At 50.6% G+C, this 20,380-nt stretch overlaps 9 protein-coding genes across 9 annotated transcripts; 4 read left to right on the top strand and 5 right to left on the bottom strand.

Moving 5' to 3' along the window:
• Positions 1–2,948: 2,948 nt before the first annotated feature.
• Positions 2,949–3,899, top strand: BU25DRAFT_471224 (uncharacterized protein). Its single transcript, XM_033710812.1, has one exon. The coding sequence runs from the start codon at positions 2,956–2,958 to the stop codon at positions 3,592–3,594; it is 639 nt and encodes a 212-aa protein (XP_033567225.1). The 5' UTR covers positions 2,949–2,955; the 3' UTR covers positions 3,595–3,899.
• Positions 3,900–4,621: 722 nt separating this feature from the next.
• BU25DRAFT_406300 (uncharacterized protein) lies at positions 4,622–5,778 on the top strand. Its single transcript, XM_033705241.1, has 2 exons — positions 4,622–5,490; positions 5,544–5,778. The coding sequence occupies exons 1-2, from the start codon at positions 4,768–4,770 to the stop codon at positions 5,634–5,636; spliced, it is 816 nt and encodes a 271-aa protein (XP_033567226.1). The 5' UTR covers positions 4,622–4,767; the 3' UTR covers positions 5,637–5,778.
• A 517-nt stretch (positions 5,779–6,295) lies between these two features.
• BU25DRAFT_487388 (glycoside hydrolase family 78 protein) lies at positions 6,296–8,430 on the top strand (the record flags this gene model as incomplete). The annotated part of the gene is made up of 3 exons (XM_033711273.1): positions 6,296–6,848; positions 6,900–7,115; positions 7,173–8,430. 3 exons carry the CDS (start codon positions 6,296–6,298, stop codon positions 8,426–8,428), a joined length of 2,025 nt encoding a protein of 674 aa, XP_033567227.1.
• Positions 8,431–8,460: 30 nt separating this feature from the next.
• Positions 8,461–9,143, bottom strand: BU25DRAFT_87830 (uncharacterized protein). The gene has a single exon (XM_033712201.1). It carries the CDS (start codon positions 8,877–8,879, stop codon positions 8,493–8,495), a length of 387 nt encoding a protein of 128 aa, XP_033567228.1. The 5' UTR covers positions 8,880–9,143; the 3' UTR covers positions 8,461–8,492.
• A 16-nt stretch (positions 9,144–9,159) lies between these two features.
• BU25DRAFT_406302 (uncharacterized protein) lies at positions 9,160–10,057 on the bottom strand (the record flags this gene model as incomplete). Its single annotated transcript, XM_033705242.1, has 1 exon — positions 9,160–10,057. A coding segment is annotated over exon 1 (406 nt), but the record flags the coding sequence as incomplete, so codon positions are not given.
• A 1,888-nt stretch (positions 10,058–11,945) lies between these two features.
• On the bottom strand, positions 11,946–13,117 carry BU25DRAFT_87938 (Cloroperoxidase). The gene is made up of 3 exons (XM_033712202.1): positions 12,898–13,117; positions 12,339–12,851; positions 11,946–12,279 (listed from the first exon to the last, which is right to left on the bottom strand). The coding sequence occupies exons 1-3, from the start codon at positions 13,004–13,006 to the stop codon at positions 12,104–12,106; spliced, it is 798 nt and encodes a 265-aa protein (XP_033567230.1). The 5' UTR covers positions 13,007–13,117; the 3' UTR covers positions 11,946–12,103.
• A 714-nt stretch (positions 13,118–13,831) lies between these two features.
• On the bottom strand, positions 13,832–15,462 carry BU25DRAFT_436661 (MFS general substrate transporter; the record flags this gene model as incomplete). The annotated part of the gene is made up of 7 exons (XM_033708962.1): positions 13,832–14,054; positions 14,103–14,367; positions 14,418–14,594; positions 14,667–14,791; positions 14,842–15,001; positions 15,032–15,083; positions 15,161–15,462. 7 exons carry the CDS (start codon positions 15,460–15,462, stop codon positions 13,927–13,929), a joined length of 1,209 nt encoding a protein of 402 aa, XP_033567231.1. The 3' UTR covers positions 13,832–13,926.
• Positions 15,463–15,821: 359 nt separating this feature from the next.
• BU25DRAFT_87966 (uncharacterized protein) lies at positions 15,822–17,733 on the top strand. Its single transcript, XM_033712203.1, has 3 exons — positions 15,822–16,757; positions 16,810–17,455; positions 17,501–17,733. Exons 1-3 carry the CDS (start codon positions 16,058–16,060, stop codon positions 17,577–17,579), a joined length of 1,425 nt encoding a protein of 474 aa, XP_033567232.1. The 5' UTR covers positions 15,822–16,057; the 3' UTR covers positions 17,580–17,733.
• BU25DRAFT_330069 (uncharacterized protein) lies at positions 17,640–19,138 on the bottom strand (the record flags this gene model as incomplete). Its single annotated transcript, XM_033702343.1, has 2 exons — positions 17,640–18,263; positions 18,323–19,138. 2 exons carry the CDS (start codon positions 19,136–19,138, stop codon positions 17,640–17,642), a joined length of 1,440 nt encoding a protein of 479 aa, XP_033567233.1.
• Positions 19,139–20,380: the final 1,242 nt, after the last annotated feature.

A 20,380-nucleotide genomic window follows, 5' to 3' on the forward strand; every position in this document is an offset into this window, starting at 1 on the left:
TCTTTCAGGCCCACTGACGGGAAGAAGCCGTGCTGAAGCATTCCCGCCTCTCACATCACCATCACAACGCGCACGCCGGTGCACTGGACCAGCTTGGACGGCCAGGAGCCTGCGCCTCGTTTAGCTCTTATCTATGGGACGGGCTCTATTTCACCATGGGACCAGAGATTTGATCATGACAAATCTTCCCTAGTCGCGACTGAGGTACAGTCAAGAACAGGAACCGATATATAAGTAGCGTTCGCTCTTCGAGGAGCTCCCCTTTGCATAGCACGGGATCCAGATACAACGCAAGGTTGGACTATTGTATGGTTGACGCAAATTCTATTCATACTTGACATTTCACTCCATGCTGACACGACCGACCGCTCAAGCGTTTCAGTGACAATCATATGTGCGCTTCAACATCCCCCTCTCGCTGATACTTCCTCAAGCCCTATGTAGCAACCCCACTAGTCGGTCCTGAGGCACTTGCTAGCTTTCTTGCTAGCCGGAGCGGCATGGTAGACAGCAGTCACAACGCAATCCGGTGTGTTGGCCTTGAGGAACTCCTTGATCGTAACAGTTGCCTTTGTATCATGAGGGTTCTCATAGGTCTCTTCGCAGCCCTAGTTCCGAATGTCTGAAGTACATTGCATCCTGAGGTGATCAAGTAGCCCCCCTTGTCTGCAGAAACCTTTTGAGCTGTTTGCTAAGGTCGGGCGTCTGTTGTGAATGAGAAAAGCAGTTTTAGGATACTCACGTCTCATCGTTGTTGCCCCAGCCGTCCATGCCAATAGTGAAGTTCGTCCAGGTATCATGAATGGCGTAGTCGCACCAGTTATAGCCTGGGTATATAGTTAGCGTCTTTCTGGAAGATCTCGTGATACATGTTCGTACTGTAACGAGTCATGAGGGCTTTGGTCGTGGGCTCCTCGGTAGCACTATCTCCCGATAGAGGGACAGCAGCAACAAAGCCCGAGAATGGTAGGGGCACAAGAAAGGGAGAAGTCTTCATAATGGGGGCTTGATGTGTGTTTCTGGTGATGAGATGCTTGTAGGATATGGCGTTGCTGGCGGACATGCCCTTGGAAGCGCATGCAGGGCTTCTTTTACAGCTGAGCAGTCATCTAATGCATCGCAGCATGGACTATAACAGGCGACAGAAGAACTCTGCACCTCATGAACTGGCAGCTGACAGTATAGTCATGGTGAATACTCTTGACGAATGAATGTCTAGTTCCCAATGAACGTTTAGGCCTCTACAGCATTCTCTTTGGAAGCGATTCACTTCAACTCAGAACGCTTCCCAGCTTGATATTCACAGTTCTATCTGTCTTGTCGATGTGACTTCTTAAGTGCACATGAAACAATGTTACTGCCTTGTGCATTTGAAGTCTCAATGTATGTATTCAGGTGCTCTCTAATTTGAGGAACTGATGAGCTAGGTGAGGAGACAGTAGGATGACTCTGCTTCTGTTGGAGTTCAGTGAACTGTACGCAAAGGGAAGAAGTTAAAGATTATACTGAGGTTGTATTGAGTGAAGCTACGAACAGTATATATAGGTGAGTAGCTGTAAACAACGCTAGTGTGACATGGCAGTCACTCTCATGACAGGTGAGGTACGACAGGCAGGAGCACCCCAGACCGTGACAGCTTCAGAAGCCACAGGAGTAAATAACATACAGAATGCAGCGCGACATAGGACCTATATGAGATTAGGTTTATGGACCGTGGAGACAGTGCAGCCTCGTATTCTACCGCAGGACCCACTTAAGCTTGGACGCCGTACCTGGGAATGTGGCTGTTGACCACCTTACAAACAGCTGGAGCCCTCGTGTCTCTTCAAACATAATATATACTTGCATTTATGCCTGAGGAGCTCTGAGTCGTACGTAATCTCATGGACTGTGTGACCGGCTCTGCAGTCAAAGCAGATCTAGTAGCCAGCGCTTCCAATAGTCAGTACTACAGGCAGTAACCGTACCGTAGTATGGCTTAAGTAAGCAGTCAGTCCGTAGTGAAGGTGTGGGCCGTAAACGTAGTCGTACCGTAGTAACATAGGCAACCGTAGTACGGCCGTATTTGGCAGAGTCTTGGGATGGTTGCTGTGAAGTATCGAGTCGCTCAGATTCTCACTTCGTTCATAATGTTCTTTTGTTTGTTTTTACTATATGTTATAGTTGAACAGTTCATATCCCATATTACTATCTGTTATTATGGCTCTGTGGCATGAAGCAGTGTAATCCTCTCCTGTTGGTGCTGGAGTAGTTTGTGATGAATTGCTACCATAAATAGACGTATAACATGTACTATAGTGTTTTGCTTCAGGCTTGAACCTCTATAGTACCATTACTTTTGCTATTTTTAGTGTTCGGTGGCCAATCGTACCGTAGTACGGACTGTTGTACGCGCTGCTGGTAGCTGGAGAAGTCCACTGCGTTGACAGTGCTTGGATTCATCATGAGACTTTGGTAGCCAAATCGACAACTCTCTTCACGTGCCTGCAGCAGATTGCTTTCAACGCGGACAAGACTTATGCGTGCTCGCTCTTCATCATACAATAGAACTCGCGTCCACTTGCCACCCAACCCAAGTCTGCGACTGGTTGTGAGCGCCATCAATAGTGTCATAATGAACTTTCGTGGTCGTGGTCAATGAAATTCTAGTCTATGTTCTTGTTTGTTCTCGAATGACTCTTGCCATCTTCATCTTCACCTTCACCGCGCACGTGCGCCGATCCCGTCAGCTCTTTCCACTTCTGCCGATATCGTTAACGCGAACAACGACAAGTTATATTCCTTCTTACAATCATTGCAGCGCCTACCAGCGAAGTAACACGCGTACCCATTACCTGTACTTCATTCACTACTGTGGAGCAGATGAGTCTCGACCTCGGCAGTCTCTTCGACGAGGCCGCCACTGAGCCAGAACAAGCCAAAATCCCAGTGCCATTTCCTGCACCTACTGCTTCGATGGCTCACGCCACATCAAATGATAACGGGTTCGGTGGAGTAAGCCTTCCAGATGATGACTTTGTCGGTGGACCGGTGATCGACAGCGGCCTGCCATTCGGCATGCAGATTGACACCTACGCTGAAGACACTGTCAAGTCGCTATTGCGAGAGTGCGACCTATACAAAGCAGAAGCTGCTAAGCACAAGAAGTCTTACGAAGAGCTGGAGCGACGTGTGTACGAAAGGGCTATCGAGGATAAAAATCTTCCAGCGGAGGTGGTTCGTCGCATGAATCGATTGGAGAATGAGATTGAACGCTATCGAGTCGAGATCAAAGAGTTGAGAAAGAACCTCAAAGCTGCCGAGAGCGAGATGGCTACTTTCCAAGATAAGATTGCTGGCCAGAAGAACAAGTTGAAAGAGGCGGGGAAGAAGGTTCGCAACGCAAAGGACTTCGCAGGCAAACAAGAAGAGAAAGCAAAGAGTGTTGTGCATGACAAGCAGTTGCGGGCCTCTTCAGAGCGAAAGATGAGGCAGGAGCGTAACGAAGCCGTCGCTGAGGTAGCGTCACTCACCAGATTATGCGACGACCTCCAAGTAGCTCTGAAGGTAGAACGATACGGCCGTTGCAGTCATACCGATAGAGCTTACGATTAATCGCGCGCACTTTCTCCAAGCTGTCGACCGTCTTCGATTCCAACCAGATCAGCATCACTGAGCACATGCAGCGCTGGTATGGCGACTGGAAGAATCTGAAGGAACCAACCCGGCAAGTAACCGGCGTCAACTACATGAGTGGCAAGAGAAGTGACAGAGTGGCTGTCAAGCTGGATAAGCTATATGCGAACATGGTAGAGCTGGTCGATGGCCATCAGCAGACGGGTGCTGAGCATGATGGTCCACGCTCCAAGCACAGCCTCGAGACAATCTGTCGTAAGGCTGGAGAGCGGCCCAACGGTCAAATTTCAAGCGCTGAACTTCATGACCGGTTTGTTTCAAGTCGATGGGAGCGCAGCAGTGCGACTGGCTGAAGGTTTGGCACCTTGCGACGCTCATCTCGATTTCGACTCAGCGCGCTCTTGCTTTCGACAACCCTCGCGGTTTGTAACGTAACTGATACAGCGGATGCAAACTTGTTGCTGAAATTCGGGGAAGACGGACGGCTGAAGTGGTCAGCGCAGCCACGTGCGTACAAATGTTCAGCTAAATCGCCGTCAACCACCATGCGACTTGCGTGGCAGTTACTGAATGGTATACCTCCTCGCTATGTCAAGATAGTGGAAATTGCGTCTTTCTCCACGTCATGTATTCTGCAACTCCAAGGTTCTTAAACTCCCTGTCATCTCACTCGCTTAGCGCTCATCTCTATCACAACCAATCAGCATGTTAGACCTACTTCTCATCACGTCCAAGGCCACGAAGCGGCAGCCAGCTCAGACTCCCGGCAATCGCACATCTTTATAGTTGCCGATGCTTATCAATTGGCTGCTGTGTTACTTGACGAACCAGGCGCGACGATCCTGCGTACCTGCAGTTCGGACTTCGGGTAAGCCCTGTTTCAGTGCGAGCCGACTTCAGCCCCCAACCGTCCCCCCATCAGCAAGATCTCGCAAAATGGGTGGCTGACAGATTTGTATAAGATAAACGGGTGTGATGGCTCGGACTGTTGCTGTTGTTTCGGTATCCACTCACTCCTCCAGTCATTCTTTTTTCTGTTGTGAACTTGAAGTTTCACATCATCGCTGTGCGATCCTTATACTCTTTTGGATTGCACTATACCATACCTTCGGAAATCTTTGCCTCCCGCTGGTCCATAGAATACTCGTCAATATGCAACCCCTTATCTTGCTACTTTCTTCCGCACTCGTTGCCTCTGCGACACACCACAGGCATGAGAACTTCCACCATGCTCGCGACATCCACCTCACCCGAGGCGTCGACGATATCGTAGACTCGATCAAGAACAATACCAACGAGGTCGCAGGCAAGATCTCTGACGCCATCGACTCAGTCCTTGCCCGTGTAGAATCCTGGGTCATTCCCGCAACTTGCCCATGGAAGATCTCCTGGCCATTACCAGACACTCCCATGCCCACAGTCGACGACGTCGAAATCCCTCAGCTCTCCCTCTTCCCACGCCCAGACTCGACAGCCAACACGCTGACTATCTACAACTTCTGCGACTACGACCTCTTTTTCGAACCCCACATCGGCAATACCCTCGGTGAGATTGGTCACATCCCTGCCGGCGGCAAGCTCGACCGACCATTCGAAGCGGCACCTGAAGGCTCGGGTGTAAACCTCAAAGTCTCCAAGACCGAGGGCGACTATTCCAAGCCTGTGCAAATCGAATACGCTGTCTCAGCCGGCACGGTCTGGTACGACATCAGCCTGATCGACTGTCTGGGGCGCACCGAAGATGGACTGCGCAACGGCGATACTACAGCCTGTGCAGGGCATGAGGCTGGACTGCAGATGGGGCCTGCGAAGGATGCTTTGAGTTTTCAGTGTGGAGCTGGCGCTTGGTGTGATGACCAAGCGTATTTGTACGAGGTATGGGTTGCTACTGTCTGAGTGAAATGAGTGTAAGCTGACTTGTGCGACAGGAGAACCTTTGCAAGAAGAGCAATCCCAACTCGGCGTGTAGTGCGGATAAAGGGATGGCAGTTGAGTTTTGCGCGAGTAAACGGAACTATTGACTTATTTGTTGCTTGATGATGAAGGTGTTATGGAGTTTGAATACTGGGATAAAGGAATACACAACGAGGGCGGCGTTCTGGTTCTAACTTTGGCCCGGTGTGGCTTTTGATCCCTTTCAAGGTTTGTTTCGTAGCACACGACGTTTACGAAAGCCTTTTCTTCAAGAACCATCCCTCCTTACTCGCCTAGCTCTTTCATTCTTTCTGATTTGGTCGCAGCGAGGTTAGCATCCTTCGCAAGTTCTCGTTGCCGATTTCGGTGGGGGCCCGCCATGCCAGAGCGCGTCAGTCTCGACAGAAGCATCAAGGAAAGATGATCAAGCATGCTCGCTGCAATGCTTGGCCGTTTCTTGAAGAGTCTGTTCAGACGGTCCGAAGAGTTCGTTCGGGACTTTGTGATCGTTTCGGCAAAGCTCTAAGCTACAGCCACTCACAACAACCGGCACTGCAAGCATTCCCCGCTTCCCCACAGCCTTGAGATCGACGTTGCACCAAAAAGTTCTCATTTCGGTCTCTGCTTGTCCGATAGCCTTATACACCTCGGTACGTCAGTTCAAGATGGTGACTTTAATGCCGCACGAGCCGTCGATGGGTGTCAGCTATATAGCAGAGACATACCGGTCTATCCGGACTTGTAGCCTTCGATCAAGCATTGCAAGATGAAGCTCTTCTCCTTTCTATCCACAGCAGCGCTGGTTGCGCCTGCCATCGCCATACCATATGACGAATACATCCTGGCACCAAGATCACGAACCCTTCACCCAGTGTCCGTGCACAACACCAATGGCTCCGTCAGCAACCCTGAGAACCTTACCAGATCGAACGGCAGTACGACCTTCGATGGCAACGCAGCCACCTCCTACGACTTCGGCATCAACATCGCTGGCGTGGTTTCTCTTAACATAAACTCGGTTTCAGACTCTTTACAATACATCGGCGTCACATTCTCTGAGAGCTCATACTGGATCTCCAATGCTTCTTCTGATGCAACCGCCGATGCCGGAAAGGACGAGACGCTATGGTTCCATGTCACTGAGCCAGGTCGATACACTGCGCCGAGGAAGAAAGAGAGGGGTGGCTTCAGGTACATGACTTTGGTGCATAACTCGACCGGCACGGTTGAGGTCACGAGCGCCGAGGTGCACTATACTGCCATGCCACACTGGGAGGATGATGCGATTGCGAACTATACTGGGTACTTCCACTGTGATGGTATGTTAGCAGCCGCTGGACAATGCGAAGATGATTGCTAATTGTGTACAGATGAGTTGCTAAACCGCATCTGGTATGCTGGTGCATACACAAACCAGATCTGCACTATCGATCCTACTCATGGTGATTCACTGATTCACATTCGCGAGATTAATTCATCGGTCTCAGATGCGACCAACGTTACATGGTACTACAACACCACAATCACGAATGGTACCTCTACACTGGTCGATGGTGCCAAACGAGACAGACTTGTATGGGCAGGTGGTAAGTTTGAGATACCCTGATAAGTCAATGGTGGGATGGGAGCTGACCAATATTTAGATATGGCTATTGCTGTCCCCGGTGTCGTGGTATCAACCAATGATGTAATCTCAATCGAAAACTCTCTCAATTCACTCTTCGACATCCAGGCTGCAAACGGTCGCCTGCCCTACGCTGGACGACCATTCCCAAATTCCGTATCCTTCACGTACCATTTATACACGTTGATTGGTGTTGCCGACCACTACCTGTACACCGGAGACATCGACTATCTCCGGTCCCTCTGGGACCAATGGAAGCTCGGCCTCTCCTGGTCACTCAGCTACATCGACTCTTCGGGGCTTATGAACGTCACTTCTCCTGCCGACTGGCTGCGTTTCGGCATGGGTGGCCACAACGTCGAAGCCAATGCAATTCTCTACTACACCATCAACCACGGTGTCGAGCTTGCCGCTGCTCTCAACGATACATTGTCAACTTCCAACTGGACTACCATCGCCGAGCGCATCAAGACTTCCGCCAACGAACTCCTCTGGAACAATGAGGCGGGCATGTACATCGATAACGAAACCACAACGCTCATGCCTCAAGACGGCAACTCCTGGGCCGTTGTCGCAAACCTGACTGTCAACTCCACACAAGTGCAACGCATCTCCTCCGCGCTCGCAGACCGATGGACACCGTACGGTGCCCCCGCGCTCGAAGCCGCAGATGCCATCTCGCCCTTCATCTCCGGCTTCGAGCTGCAGGCACACTTCCTCGCCGAGAACACGACCGCCGGTCTCGAGCTTATGAGATTGCAATGGGGCTTCATGCTCGACGACCCACGTATGACGAACTCGACCTTCATCGAAGGATACTCGACGACCGGCGAGCTGCATTACGCGCCGTACCTCAATGATGCGCGAATCTCGCACGCGCACGGTTGGGCGACAGGGCCAACATCTTCGCTGACGTTCTACATTGCTGGTATCCAGCTCCTCAGCGCTGGAGGCAAGACGTGGCGCATTGCCCCTTCGCTGGGCGACTTGAAGATCGCCGATGCCGGCTTTAGCACAGATATCGGTTTCTTCTCAGCGAAGACCCAAGTTGGTGACGAAGGTGCGTGGGCGATGGAGTTCGAGGCGCCACAGGGGACGAGTGGTGAGGTGAAGCTGCCAAAGCTGGGTTGTGTGGGTAGAGTGGTGTTGGAAGAGCAGAGCGGTAATTATGAGGATATACTTGTTGAGGTGCAGGTTGCTGATGCTGGGCCGGTGACGGTTGATGGGCTGCCGGGTGGAAAGTGGAGTGCTAAATATGAGTGTTCGTCATCTTAGACGATATGTAGAAGCCCTTCTATGCTGATGATGTAACGAAACGATGTAAATGATTTATTCCCACTTATTGCTCTTGTTTGATGGAGTACTTTCCGCTCAGGATTACGAGCTGGTCGCTCAGATCAAAGTGAGCTGTTGCTCCTCCATTCAACCATCGCGCAGATCCTTGAAGTACGTGCCATAAGTTGAAGACACAGCCGGTCGCTGTTGGGCGTAGGGCGTGTAGCGAAGACGCTCCCATGAGTCCTACGATAAGGTCTCCCTCGAGCATACAATCAGGACCAACATCATAAGTCCCTTGTGCCGTTTTGAAGAACTTCCGGCGATTGCTACATAACTCAAGTAGAGAAAAATACCGTTCTCCTGATCCTGGGTTTTTGGTGCCGTGAGCGATTATGTTGTTGTTCCTGTCCTCAGGTAGACCGAGATAGTTGGGGGAGCACTGTAGCATTACTTCTGTGCACCAATAATTGATCTTGTTGGTGATCAGTAGCTTCCTCGTGATGCACCAACGGCGCAAAAACTCCAGTCGTGAATGTTCGCGCAATCTACAAGAGTTCCTCTGGGTGATCAACGCATGTTGATCGTATCGGTCGTGTGTGTCTCCAGCATTGTGAAAACATGACTTCCAATTCTGGGTCCAGCACAGATGAGACGCTGGTGATCAGTTCATGTTTTGTGGCGGCGTAGGCCGCTGTAGTACACTGATAGCTACGGTGAACGACAATGTAGGACTATCAAGTTGATGTAATGTTGCGCTGAGTTGCTATCTAGCTAGGAGGAGACGACTATATATCTGACCTGTAACACACTAGTCCAGGGTAGTGGTCAGGGGTATAGTCAGACACTGTACGGACCAACCGATACCGCAACAAATAAGAGTGACGCCCTGAGTCGCGAGCCAGCATGATCTCTTGAACGCATCATATGCGCTTGAACCAATCTGCCTTGAAAAACTCTCAAAGGCGCTCCAAACTATTTCAAGAGTAGCTTGTTCGGGTAGACTCCAAAAAGACAATTCCCGAACTCGTAGCCAGGACTGACGGGGTCTGGTTTCATCGCAAGATTTACCATGAATTCGAGGAATGCCATCAGATCAGCTTCGACTGCGACGGCCTCTTCAAGACTTGCTTCGCCGAGATAAATGACCGTGTTGGTAGCTTGCGAGAACACTCGACCCATGAGCGGTACATGAACGCTAATCTCCTTAAGGTCCATTTGATTCATACACAGAGTATCAGCCCAGATAGTTTTAGGATCCGTGGAGTTGCGTATCCTCCACAAGGCGTTTCGAAGATTTTTCGTAACATTGACGCTGAGTCCGCTGCATGTCACTACAGCCAGGTCGTTTGGTTCGCCCTTCGTAAGCGGGTGCGCTGGACACATCGTACTGACATAGCTCGAATCCTATGGGAGCATCAGCATCGTTTGAGGGCAAAATCGTGAGCAGTCGGACGTTGTTGTCGGGTAGTCGAGTAGGGTAGAGCATGCTAGATGTGTGTTATGGAACATTGGTGGACGAATGGCTCTCCTCCAGGGCCACGTCGAGCTTGTCTGTGCGTAGTAGAATGTCGGAGCCCATCGCGAAATGAAATCCAAAGTCTTCAGGTTGGGATTTTCGTGGATGCGATGACTAGTTGAGGCTGAGTTGCAGATCACGCGCCCAGATTTCTCATCACTGCGCAAGGCTGAGATCGTTGCTGATGCCGGTGGTCAGGCTGCACTTTCCTTGCGCGCCTTGCTCTACCTTGCCGTCCCAGCTTTGTACATCACCAGAAACCACGAGTGCAGTCACAGTACTCTTCTTGCCTTCAGAAGCTCGTGCTCAGAAGTCCAGCATGTGAAAGCCAAGCTGTGCGGTTCTGCGGCCGGAACACACCAGAAACACCCAAGACAGGCACGAACAACCAAGAGCTTCTTTCATCTGCGGCAGAAGACATGTGTCGAAACGAAGATCTGAAGCTGCTTGGCATATGTGGCGAGCGAGTCGAGACACGTCTCCGATACTGTTGATAGCTTTCTGGCGTCGCGAGGTCGGATCTTGAGACTCAGACAGCTCCCAGGCGACCTGTCAAACAAACCCATCGCGCAGCCAAGAACTCATGCTTGAGGGGAATTGGTCGCTGAGCGCTTAGAGTGCGTTGCACGCCTCTGAGTGACCGTTCGTCGCGAAAGCGCTCGTGATAACTTCATACTCACGAACTTGCCAGATTTGGAGACCTCGGCATCACTTGCCATGATGATCCTTCACTTCAACACCAAAGACAAGTTTCGTGAGGTCAATCCGATCTTTAGCACAAAGCTTGCGCAACACCACCCCACATTCACCCCCGCCCAGAACCGCCATGACCGCTGTGGAGCCCCCCGTCAAACATTCACAACACCAAACTTCCAGGAACCCACACTTGTCACACAGCTCTATGCCTTAGCTGCTCAGCCAGAGACATGCATTGGCGGTCAGGTTGTGCAGCCTGAGGCACGAGAGCACATGTGCCCGGCGCAGCGCTTCAGCAATCGACTCCCCCGGAGCAAAGGGAAGCTTATCTAGAAGGACCAATATTGCATCTTCGCAATGCGATCGAGTCGCGCAATTGCATATGACCCCTCATAAACCTGAATATCGACGAAAACAAGTCGCCGGCTCGGTCCGGAGACTTTTCCGCGAGCTGGACCTGACCTCGCGAGAGCATTGCCTGATTGCCCGAAACGGCAACGTTACAGGTGTGTGACGCCCCGCCTCGGTAACATGCTTGTGACTCTTCGAGCCTGTATAAGATCAACGGTTCCCGCTTCTAGTTGCTGCTTTGACAAACACAACCAAATCACTCCACCTCTCCATCTTTTCGAATCTCTTCGCCCATAGTCAATTGACTCACACCGGAATCTTGACATCCATACAACTGGGCAACTACACCACAACACCATACCACATCATCGCAATGCCTCCAGTCAGCCAATTTCCACCTGCGCGCGTCTTCCTCAAGGTGCCTGCTTCAAGACCATCGCCGCTTTCTACAAGCTCGATAAGATCACCTCTGGCATCGAGCCCGCCCACACCAAGATTCACCTCACATTCGGCTACCACACCACCATCAGTATCTCAATGTGCTGCGCAAAGATCGAATACGACTACATCTGATGCAAGCTCGAGAAGATAAGGTATGTGTAACTGAGACCCCTTTCCACATGCACCGAGTGCTAACAGTCTGCAGGCATCACGCGCCCACCTTCTTGAGTATGCAGTAGTAATGACAATCCGTCTTCTTCTACACAACCGGATGCCAATCCCAGTCTTTGTCTTACAACGACCATCATCAGCCTCAATGTTGCCTGTTTGGGTGTTTTCGGGCTATGTGTCATGGCGCAGGACGTCTTCGATGCAAGGCGGTGCGGATCCGCAACATCTACACCTTGATCGATAGTTCACAACATCAATTGCAACAACGTGTGCAGTTCGTATGCCAGTTTGGAATGCCCCAAATTGGCACGCGATCGTGGCGAAGGCCCAAAGTTTGTTTACAATTTGCGTAAACAAGGCGAAAGGATACCCAGTATTGTTTAGTCAATAAATGATGATACACTATACTCAAAACTCACTGAGAACCACTACTGCCAAAGCATTAAACCTCAATGCCATAACGCATATACTCAAACTAGCTCTTGCAGCTGACACACTCAGAATAGGCCGCTGTGCAAGTCCCTGCGCTTATGTGGGTCCGCCGGTGCAGTCTCACCACCAGTCAATAGACTTGTCGCATTACGAACGATAGCTGTCGTTTCCAAAATAGTCTGCAAGGTGATCGAGGCATTCTTCTTCGACCAGCCAAGTTCTTCCGGCAAGCGCTCGTTCTCTGTCAACATGTCAGCGAGCTTGTCTTAACAGCGCAGTCATGCATCAAAGACAACTTACCGAAGAAGTATACCATCAACTCCCTGGGTACAGTCCCAGCGGTCGTATCTCCAAACGCAATAATCGGCGCAGCAACCTCTCCTAAGCTAAACTCCTCCGTCGACGCACTGAACGTGTAGTTCTCATTCTCTGCCCTACTCACCAACTGCCTGAAGATCTTGCTATGCGCCAATTGCTTCGCCGTCACAACCTCATCAGTCCACCATGCCTTACTCGTATTAAACACCGTCTGATTGAAAACATGGTTATTACCAAACGCCGCATCAGTGCGCGATAAGCTGGCGTCGTGTTCTAGGACATTGTGCACGTTGAGCTGCTCGAGCGTGAAGAATGTGGCATTGGGCTCTGGGTTGGCGATGATTGCTTGGTCCCACATTATGCCGGCGAGTGTGGTGTCGAAATTTAAACCGTCACCCAAGCCTTTGATCACGTTGGCTTTGGTGAAGTTGCGCCCGTCGCGGGGGAGGAAGCCGTGGTTTGTGAGGGTATTGAGCATAGGGCATGGGCCACGGACTATTGTTTGTTAGTGGTGGTTGAGGATGTACCGGCGAGGACTTACAGTCATGAGGACCACCCGGAATCCATTCGTGTGGGTTTGGTGTGCCATATTGTGGCCTGCCGGATGCGAGCGAGGTCGTTGCTGCGAGGAGAAGAACGTTCTGCTTCATGATGTGGGGAATAGATTGTGGTAGAGGACTAGGACTGGATGAAGATAGAGTTGAGATAGAGTAGGACTGAGGAAAGATGTGATCGGAATGTCTTTCGAATACGAGGGACCTTTTTGCCTTCTTAAACCATCCTGACCTCAGTAGTCTGTACACGAAGCCGCTCCGCACTCATCCGTACACCATACGCGTAACATAGCCATCCCAGCCTCCGTGGGAACAAACTTTACTGTCTGTGCCTGGTAGTATGCATCGTTTCCCTGACATCCCAGAAGCATGCACGTTGAGCACTGCTGCAGCCACACCTTCTCGGAAGATATGATCGATCCGGCATATCGGTAGTCTCTAGCGCCTCTGTTTCACGCTCGAAGATAGCCAATGGAGACATCGCTATTGATGGTTGACGTATGAGCATTGGGCGCAGATGGGGTTAGTAGATTGCAGGTGCAACGCCAGAAGGAAAGTTGTAGCACTCGTCGTATATAGAAGATAGCCGAGTACGTATACGTGAGAGACGCTAGCTTGGTGCGGCTAGTGCAAAATGATGTAATCGCTTCTTGCGACTGTCGCTCTCGCACTCGTGAACTCTACACCTCAAATATCAACTTCGTGATTGGCTCTTGGGCGCATCGCTGTTCCATTCAAAGAGATAGAATGGAGACCTTATAGAACTTGGTGCATGCTGATTACGATGAGGACACGATTGGCCCGTCACAACGACTCTGTGACCCTTCTCTCCATTTAACACAACCTTAGCTATACGCGGATATAGAGAACCGATCCCTGACTTTGTCAAATGGCCCCCTGTTCAGATGGTACAGTAGCCATCTCTGACAATACCAACCAACTTCGCAGTAGATTGATATCCTCGCTCGTCATTAGTAAGTTGACCTTGCGCAAGCCCTCAGCTTCGCACCGTAATACTACAACGAGATTAGACCTGGAACTGCAAGGATCAAAGAAGCGAATGCCATCGCGGTGTTGCACCATCCGTATCTCATGGCTCTGTACATCTTCGGTACAAACAGCGAGAACAGAAAGGCAGTAAGACCTGCCAAGAACTACGTTGCAGCCCTTGCGCTGCTCGTATGGTCCGAACAAGTATCCATGATGTATGCCTGCCACGCCATTCCAGACATTTGAAAGCCAAACATGGCGATGAAGACACGGATTTCGACCGCAACCCAGTGGACTCGATGCTCTGCCGTCCAGCCGTAGATGAACAAACCCACTGGTGCAAGCAGTGCACTATAGAAGATGACGGGAAGTCTGTACTCCGGCGCCAGATCGCCATCCAGATGCTGTGCTTTCTTCCAACGATGGTAACGGTCTATCGTTGGTGCTCCGGGCAGGGCGCCTGCCAGCTCGCCAGGTGCAACCGCAATGTAGTGCAACCCGCTCATCCCGATTGAACCTGGTAATAATTAGTCCAGAGCTCGGCAAAGCTCGTCAGAGCAATGTAAAGTATGCCATAGTCGAAGGTCAAGTTGACACTGGCAATGATGATTATCGGATGGAAGAGAAGCAGTCGGAGTGGGCGGGTAAGCGCGTTGCTCAGGATCGAAAAGATCGACTTGTCGGCACTCAATCGCTCGTGTCAGGTGTAGTATCGATAATCTGCAGTCTCCATTCGCTGCTTTTTCGCGCTTTGAGCCAGGATGACAGGTGCATATGTTTCTTTGAATGCAGTGAACGACACTGCGATCATGACAGCCTGAAAGATCGAAGTCGAGCAGAACATCCAACGCCAGGTGGTTCGGCCGGCCATGAAGCCACCAATGATCGGCCCTATCGTCGTCAGTTCTTTTGGTTCCAGCGTTCGATCCAAGTCAACTTACCAACAGCGGCACCTAGCAGCGGTATAAGCAGGTAAACCCCCAAACTCCTACCCTTCTGCTCCGGTCTCCATGCGTCTTCCAAGACACCTCCAGCCAAGGCGTATATATTACTCGCACCAAACCCTGCCAAAAATCTCGCTGAAATAAGAACCTCTTTCGTCTTTGCAAACCCACACACCACATTTCACACCAAAAACCATACATTGCCCGCATGCAAGATCTCCTGTATACCAAACACCTCACTCAGTGGGCCGATGACTAAGGGATAAAGGCAGTAGTGAGACGGTAGATGGAAAGAGCCATGACAGATTCGATATACGACATGTGCAGTTCGATGGCGATGGTGGAGAGCGCGGATGCCATGATGGTGGACACCATGATCCCGTTGAAACCTGTGGCGCTGAGGACGTCGGTTACAGCCCATTTCAGGCGGTTGAACCAGTCTTTGGGGTTGGTGGGATCGGAGTTTGTGAGAGTTACGAAGAAGAGGTTGGAAAATTTGGAGGGTGGGTCTGAGGGTAGCGATTGTTGTGTTCCTGTTGGGAGGATGGCTAGTTCGATGTCCGGTGCAAGAGGTGTGGCCTTGTTAGACTTAACGTCTGCCTGATGGTTGGAAGACATGTTAGGAAGCGGGAGTACTACAATTCAGTGGTCAATCGCTTGACGAGGATTATGTGTTTGGGCGCAGTGATTTGCTAAAGTCATGGCGTAGAATGGGGGGTTTGTATCGATGCCTTAGCACGATCGCTGGTAATTTATATGGTCTGCAGACGAATGGAAGACACGAACTACGACAAGGTAACATTTTGATTATCCTGTTACGGAAAGTGCTGCTCGATGTAGCAAGTGCTTTATCAGATTGGATCGCTGTTATCAGATCCGAGCTGTGTCCGGACTCGGAGCTCCGGTACCGCCTTCGCAATTCTGATAGGCTCAACGACGCTTAATCTCTGCGCCTCATCAGCTTCAGCTCCGCCCTCAGCCTCGCAGGCGCCTAGAAAAAATGGCGGCTTCTCGAGTTCCGTTGGCGCAATGGCCTTTGATCTTTTCTTTGCACCGTCTGTTAATCACCGAGTACATTAACCATTGCAGGCCCAGAGAGATTCGAAGCCTAAGAGTGCGCAATCACCCAAGGTTCAAGAGGGGCTGATCAGACGCCGACTGTGCGCAGAGTGGAAGGATTCCAAAGGGTACTATACCTGTATTGGAGCTCACAATGTCTCTCAGTAGCAAAAAATCACCTTTCGACGATCGAACCAGACTCGCGCATGCCCTGGGGTTCAGGGATTACCCAACGAACACGACCGCCGTACCGTATCTAAACTACATCCTGAAGCAACACGCGGGTAGCGAAACAATAGAAGACTACGTAGAGCTTTTCATCGAAGTCATCGAACACTTTCGGCCGGGCGCTTCTACGAATAGAACACCAACGGACCCTACTATACAAACACTCGTAGATAGGTTTGCCTCATCAGGCTTTCGGGATGTATTTGCGGACACTGTTGCGGGAGATCACAGGCGGAGAGAACATGTCGAAGACAAGGTCATGTGTATCATTGGGACATGGACCACAATGTTGAGCTCTTTCCAATATAAGAACCGATCTCGCAAGGTCGTGGCAGCATATAGCATCTTCGCAGATGCAACGACACCGCAGGCTGCAGCGCCAACTGCATCACCTGCTACGACGCCTACGCTACCCATTGTAACTATGGCGCCTTACGACAACTCCATTGCTAGTCTCATCGCAAGCAGTGGTCTTCTCCCTGGCGGACAGTGGGATCACAGGATGAGCTTCGAGGGCGATGCGACAATGAAACTGATAGCACTGATGTTGAACACTCCAAATGCTCTAAATCGAACTTCATTGCAGAATCTGCTTGCTCACACTCCCGGGCGAGCCCCGCCCAACAGTACGTCATTCCCTTAATATTCAACGGAGTGATAAGCTGACTCTCGACTCAGTAATATCGCCATACGCACTGTTGGAAGATCCCAATGCTCAAGAATCGCTGTCCATCAAGACAACACGGCTTAACGCATTTACACTGAATGTGCTCAGCGCTGTGGATATCTCGTGGACCCCTAATGTCTCTCGGCATATGCTTCTCACTAAGGTCGGCGGACGGTACGTTCTGGAACTGTTCTCGTTGCCATGTGCGTTTGATGCCATCACCTCTCCCACAGTTGCGATACCGGTAGTACTTACCCAGGAGATTAAAGAGTCGTATGCTGTTTTGTTCAATGCCTGGTTCGATGCACCTTTGCATGCGAAGTTCGGCTCATTTGTTGGTATTCGGAAAGTGTGCTGGTGCTGGTCATGTTCCGCTTATCGCTATCGGCAGCAATGCATCACTGCCTGCAAGACACGCGCCCTGGCAAGCCCACGGCAGAAGAGGAATGTAGCCTCTAATCTAAGCCAGAGCGACTTCGACCCAACCCTGGAGACCTTGATGACGAAACAGTCGGCAAGTAATTGGACACCAGACGATTTCCCTACCCTCTGGCCGCGCATCGCTCGGCTTGAGCAACATCTCCAGACTTCGAGGCCATGGAGTCTTTGGGTGCTTTTTCGCGATCGTAGGGACACGATGCAGTTCTGGACATTCCTGTACGTTTAAAATACTTTTTGCTGACGCGAGCTGACAAGATCTAGGTTTGCCACGGTTGTTGTATTTTTGACTGTCGTGCAGGTTTTATTGGGGGTTGCACAGGTGGTGGGCTCCTTCAAGTAATATCTGTATTCCAACATCTGCATTTTTAAAGGTAAACCCAAAGAACGTTCAGCCAATGCCCTACAAGATACTGTACTCTCTGCGAAGTTCGTCGGGCACTTGAAATGCGCCGTAGAACGCTACTCTCCCTTCTCTCAACCTTTGCTCCAGATGTGGACCCTCTGGCAAATTGAAGTTCTGGGTGTGGCCACTTCTTTGTACGAAGCTTTGAAAGCCTATAATACCGGATCCTTGAGTCCCATCTTCCCTTACGCCATCCGCATATAACGCAATGCCACTGTATCCGTTAGGTGGGTTGAAGTCAGGGTTCACGCGGTATAGCACAGCTCGTGAGACAAATTTGTTCCATGTCGAAACATCATGGCTCTTCGCAGGTTTGGCACCAGCAGCTGCGGTTTGATTGAGGAATATGCCTTCGCCCACGATGATGGCCTCGGAGGTAGTGTTGCATTTGATGCATTTTGCCTTCCGATCGGTTTCTGTTGGCCCAAGGATCTTGACGGCTGAAGGTTGCTGGCGGAGTGATGACCAGGCATCTCGGCAAAGCCAGCCAAGGTCACCTATCGGAGATTCGATATCTGCAACAGAAGCCGTCGTACTAGGCCGTATCAACGTGACATCGTGATTGAATCCTGTAGGGTAATACTCTGCGGCATAGTCAAAACTTTTCTCGATCGTACCGATCTGCCGACAAATTAGTCAAATTATGAAGAAATCAAAGGCTCCTTGGCTATGGTACACACCTTCGTGTTTCCCGCCCAAATTTCAGCGTTTTTGTTCCAATCCTCTTGGAGTCGCTTCATCGGATCACGATTCAACCCGAAGAAAGATTTGCTAAGGATCGCCTCAGTAATGACGTGAGAAGACATCACCAAGTAAGGTTGGCCTGCTTTTGACACCTTCAACCCAATTCTACCCGCATATTTCTCTCGAGATGTCGATGATACTCGAGCTTCGACAAAGTCATTGAGCTGAAGTGACTGAGTCGATCGAGATTGTCTGGTCGCACTCGACAAGCGAGAAGTTTGCGTTTGTATTGACAAGCCTGCCCGAGGGGCGGTTGCCACACTAGATTGGAGCATAGAAGGCTCCATTGTATTCGTGATATAGCAGACCTTTAGGCCACCGTACTTGTGAGGCAAATGTGAAGAGGCCCAAGTAGTGTCGAAGGTATCAGAAACGATGATCTGTAGTAGGCCACTTATGAGAACGTAGAAGCCCATACTACCTTCAAAGGTAAGGAAGAGATCCCGTATAGTATCCATGGGCAGTTCGGTCCGACAGTCTATCAGTGCTGAAGGCCTGGGGTCTGGGGGAGGATTGACTCCACCGATTGGCGGCCATTGATGCTCGACAGGGAGCACAACAGGAGCTTCAGCTATTGTGAGTGGGATCTGCTCGGGCTCGCTACCCTGCAAAGGTGTACATGTCCAACAACCAGTGTCATTCCCACCCGCACCACGTGTGGTGACATATTCGATGTCCCATTTGTAGGAATCGGGAAGACAGTCCTGGACCTCCTCCCAAGAAGAAGGTACTTTCTCCGCAAGTTCGCTCATGACATGCCTTCCGGTAGAGCCTGCACAAGCTCCCGTGTCTGACAGGCAATGAAAGACTGTCTCGGTGCCCATACAGTCTGAACCAAGAGTTTCGTTAAGATCTATGTGGTCTTCCTTCCCTTCTGAAAGTGAATCAGTCGCCTTTAAAAGGGAAAGGTCGTTCTCCACGTTTGAACTGTCTGAAGGACCAGTATCGACTTGAATGTGTGTATGAGAGCTTTCAAACCCCTCTGGAACTCTGTTGTCCTCTTTTTGTCTCAAGGAAATGTACAGCTCTTTCCACTGCTGTCGCACACCGACAATGCCTCTTCTTCGCAGCCGTCGAGGCTCTGTGCAACCAACTCCATGGCACTGACCGAACACTTCGGGATTCAGGATGTCTTGTGCGCACTCGACACAGTACTTGATGAATATGCCATGGCGACGAAGCAAATGGATGCGAATCTGGGACATGCTTCCAGCTTGTATTTTGGGGCATGTGCTCGGGAGCCCCATGTCACTTTCTACCGCTGAGAGTGGGCAATCAATGACGCAGTTAGCGCCGCGTTTGCCATCTTTGCTGCTTATCTCCTTGACTCTTTCTAGCTCTCGTGCATCGAAGACGTCCGAAGCCTCAGCTACAACAGAGTTTGGCTCCAGCTCAGTTGCATCCCCCTTGCTTAGTATAGAGCCCAAGGCCCACCACTCTTGATCGTTGTAAATAGTGGGTTCTGTGTATACAGATTCACTCCTTTTCCTCTCATGATGCCCTACAGAGCTCTCTGTGCCTAAAGTGCGCGCTCGACGTTTAGATATGTATTCGGTACTGCTTGAATGGACTGAGAAGACCACATTTGCTGGCCTTTTCGACGACGGACTCTTTGGCTCTACGATCCTTGGTGCGCAATGCACACATCGATGTTCGTCCATGTAATCTTTAGCAGACTCGTAGTAGCAAGCTATGTGTTGCCAAGTACCACATTTGAGACATGCAATGACGAATCTTTGATCTAAAGAGCTTTTGCAGATGCAGTTGATATTCACCGGTTCATCAGCATCCTGATACACCAAGACTTCGGGATCGATCTGTTCGGTGACCTCTGTGATTTGACCACCTTCTACTGAAGCCGTAGTGTGAGATTTAGGCTGAGGCGGAGCCAGGGAACCAGATTGAGCGGCGAAATTGTTATGGTCTGTCTGCGGATGGGCGTTTGCTCTTTTCTCGAGGTCGGTCAGCCTGGCTCTTAGTCTCTTGCGGTAGTG

Source organism: Macroventuria anomochaeta (genome assembly GCF_010093625.1).
Source record: "Macroventuria anomochaeta strain CBS 525.71 unplaced genomic scaffold BU25scaffold_2, whole genome shotgun sequence".
NCBI classification, from domain to species: domain Eukaryota; kingdom Fungi; phylum Ascomycota; class Dothideomycetes; order Pleosporales; family Didymellaceae; genus Macroventuria; species Macroventuria anomochaeta.

Bases quoted from the DNA above. Each gene is read 5' to 3' on its own strand.
- BU25DRAFT_471224 (XM_033710812.1), top strand. From the start codon at position 2,956: ATGGCTCACGCCACATCAAATGATAACGGGTTCGGTGGAGTAAGCCTT.
- BU25DRAFT_406300 (XM_033705241.1), top strand. From the start codon at position 4,768: ATGCAACCCCTTATCTTGCTACTTTCTTCCGCACTCGTTGCCTCTGCG. The intron at 5,491-5,543 runs GTATGGGTTGCT...CTTGTGCGACAG, and splicing joins ACCAAGCGTATTTGTACGAG to GAGAACCTTTGCAAGAAGAG.
- BU25DRAFT_87830 (XM_033712201.1), bottom strand. From the start codon at position 8,879: ATGCTACAGTGCTCCCCCAACTATCTCGGTCTACCTGAGGACAGGAAC.
- BU25DRAFT_87938 (XM_033712202.1), bottom strand. From the start codon at position 13,006: ATGAAGCAGAACGTTCTTCTCCTCGCAGCAACGACCTCGCTCGCATCC. The intron at 12,852-12,897 runs GTAAGTCCTCGC...AACAAACAATAG, and splicing joins TCCGGGTGGTCCTCATGACT to TCCGTGGCCCATGCCCTATG. The intron at 12,280-12,338 runs GTAAGTTGTCTT...ACATGTTGACAG, and splicing joins GTTGATGGTATACTTCTTCG to AGAACGAGCGCTTGCCGGAA.
- BU25DRAFT_87966 (XM_033712203.1), top strand. From the start codon at position 16,058: ATGTCTCTCAGTAGCAAAAAATCACCTTTCGACGATCGAACCAGACTC. The intron at 16,758-16,809 runs GTACGTCATTCC...CTCTCGACTCAG, and splicing joins CGGGCGAGCCCCGCCCAACA to TAATATCGCCATACGCACTG. The intron at 17,456-17,500 runs GTACGTTTAAAA...GACAAGATCTAG, and splicing joins ATGCAGTTCTGGACATTCCT to GTTTGCCACGGTTGTTGTAT.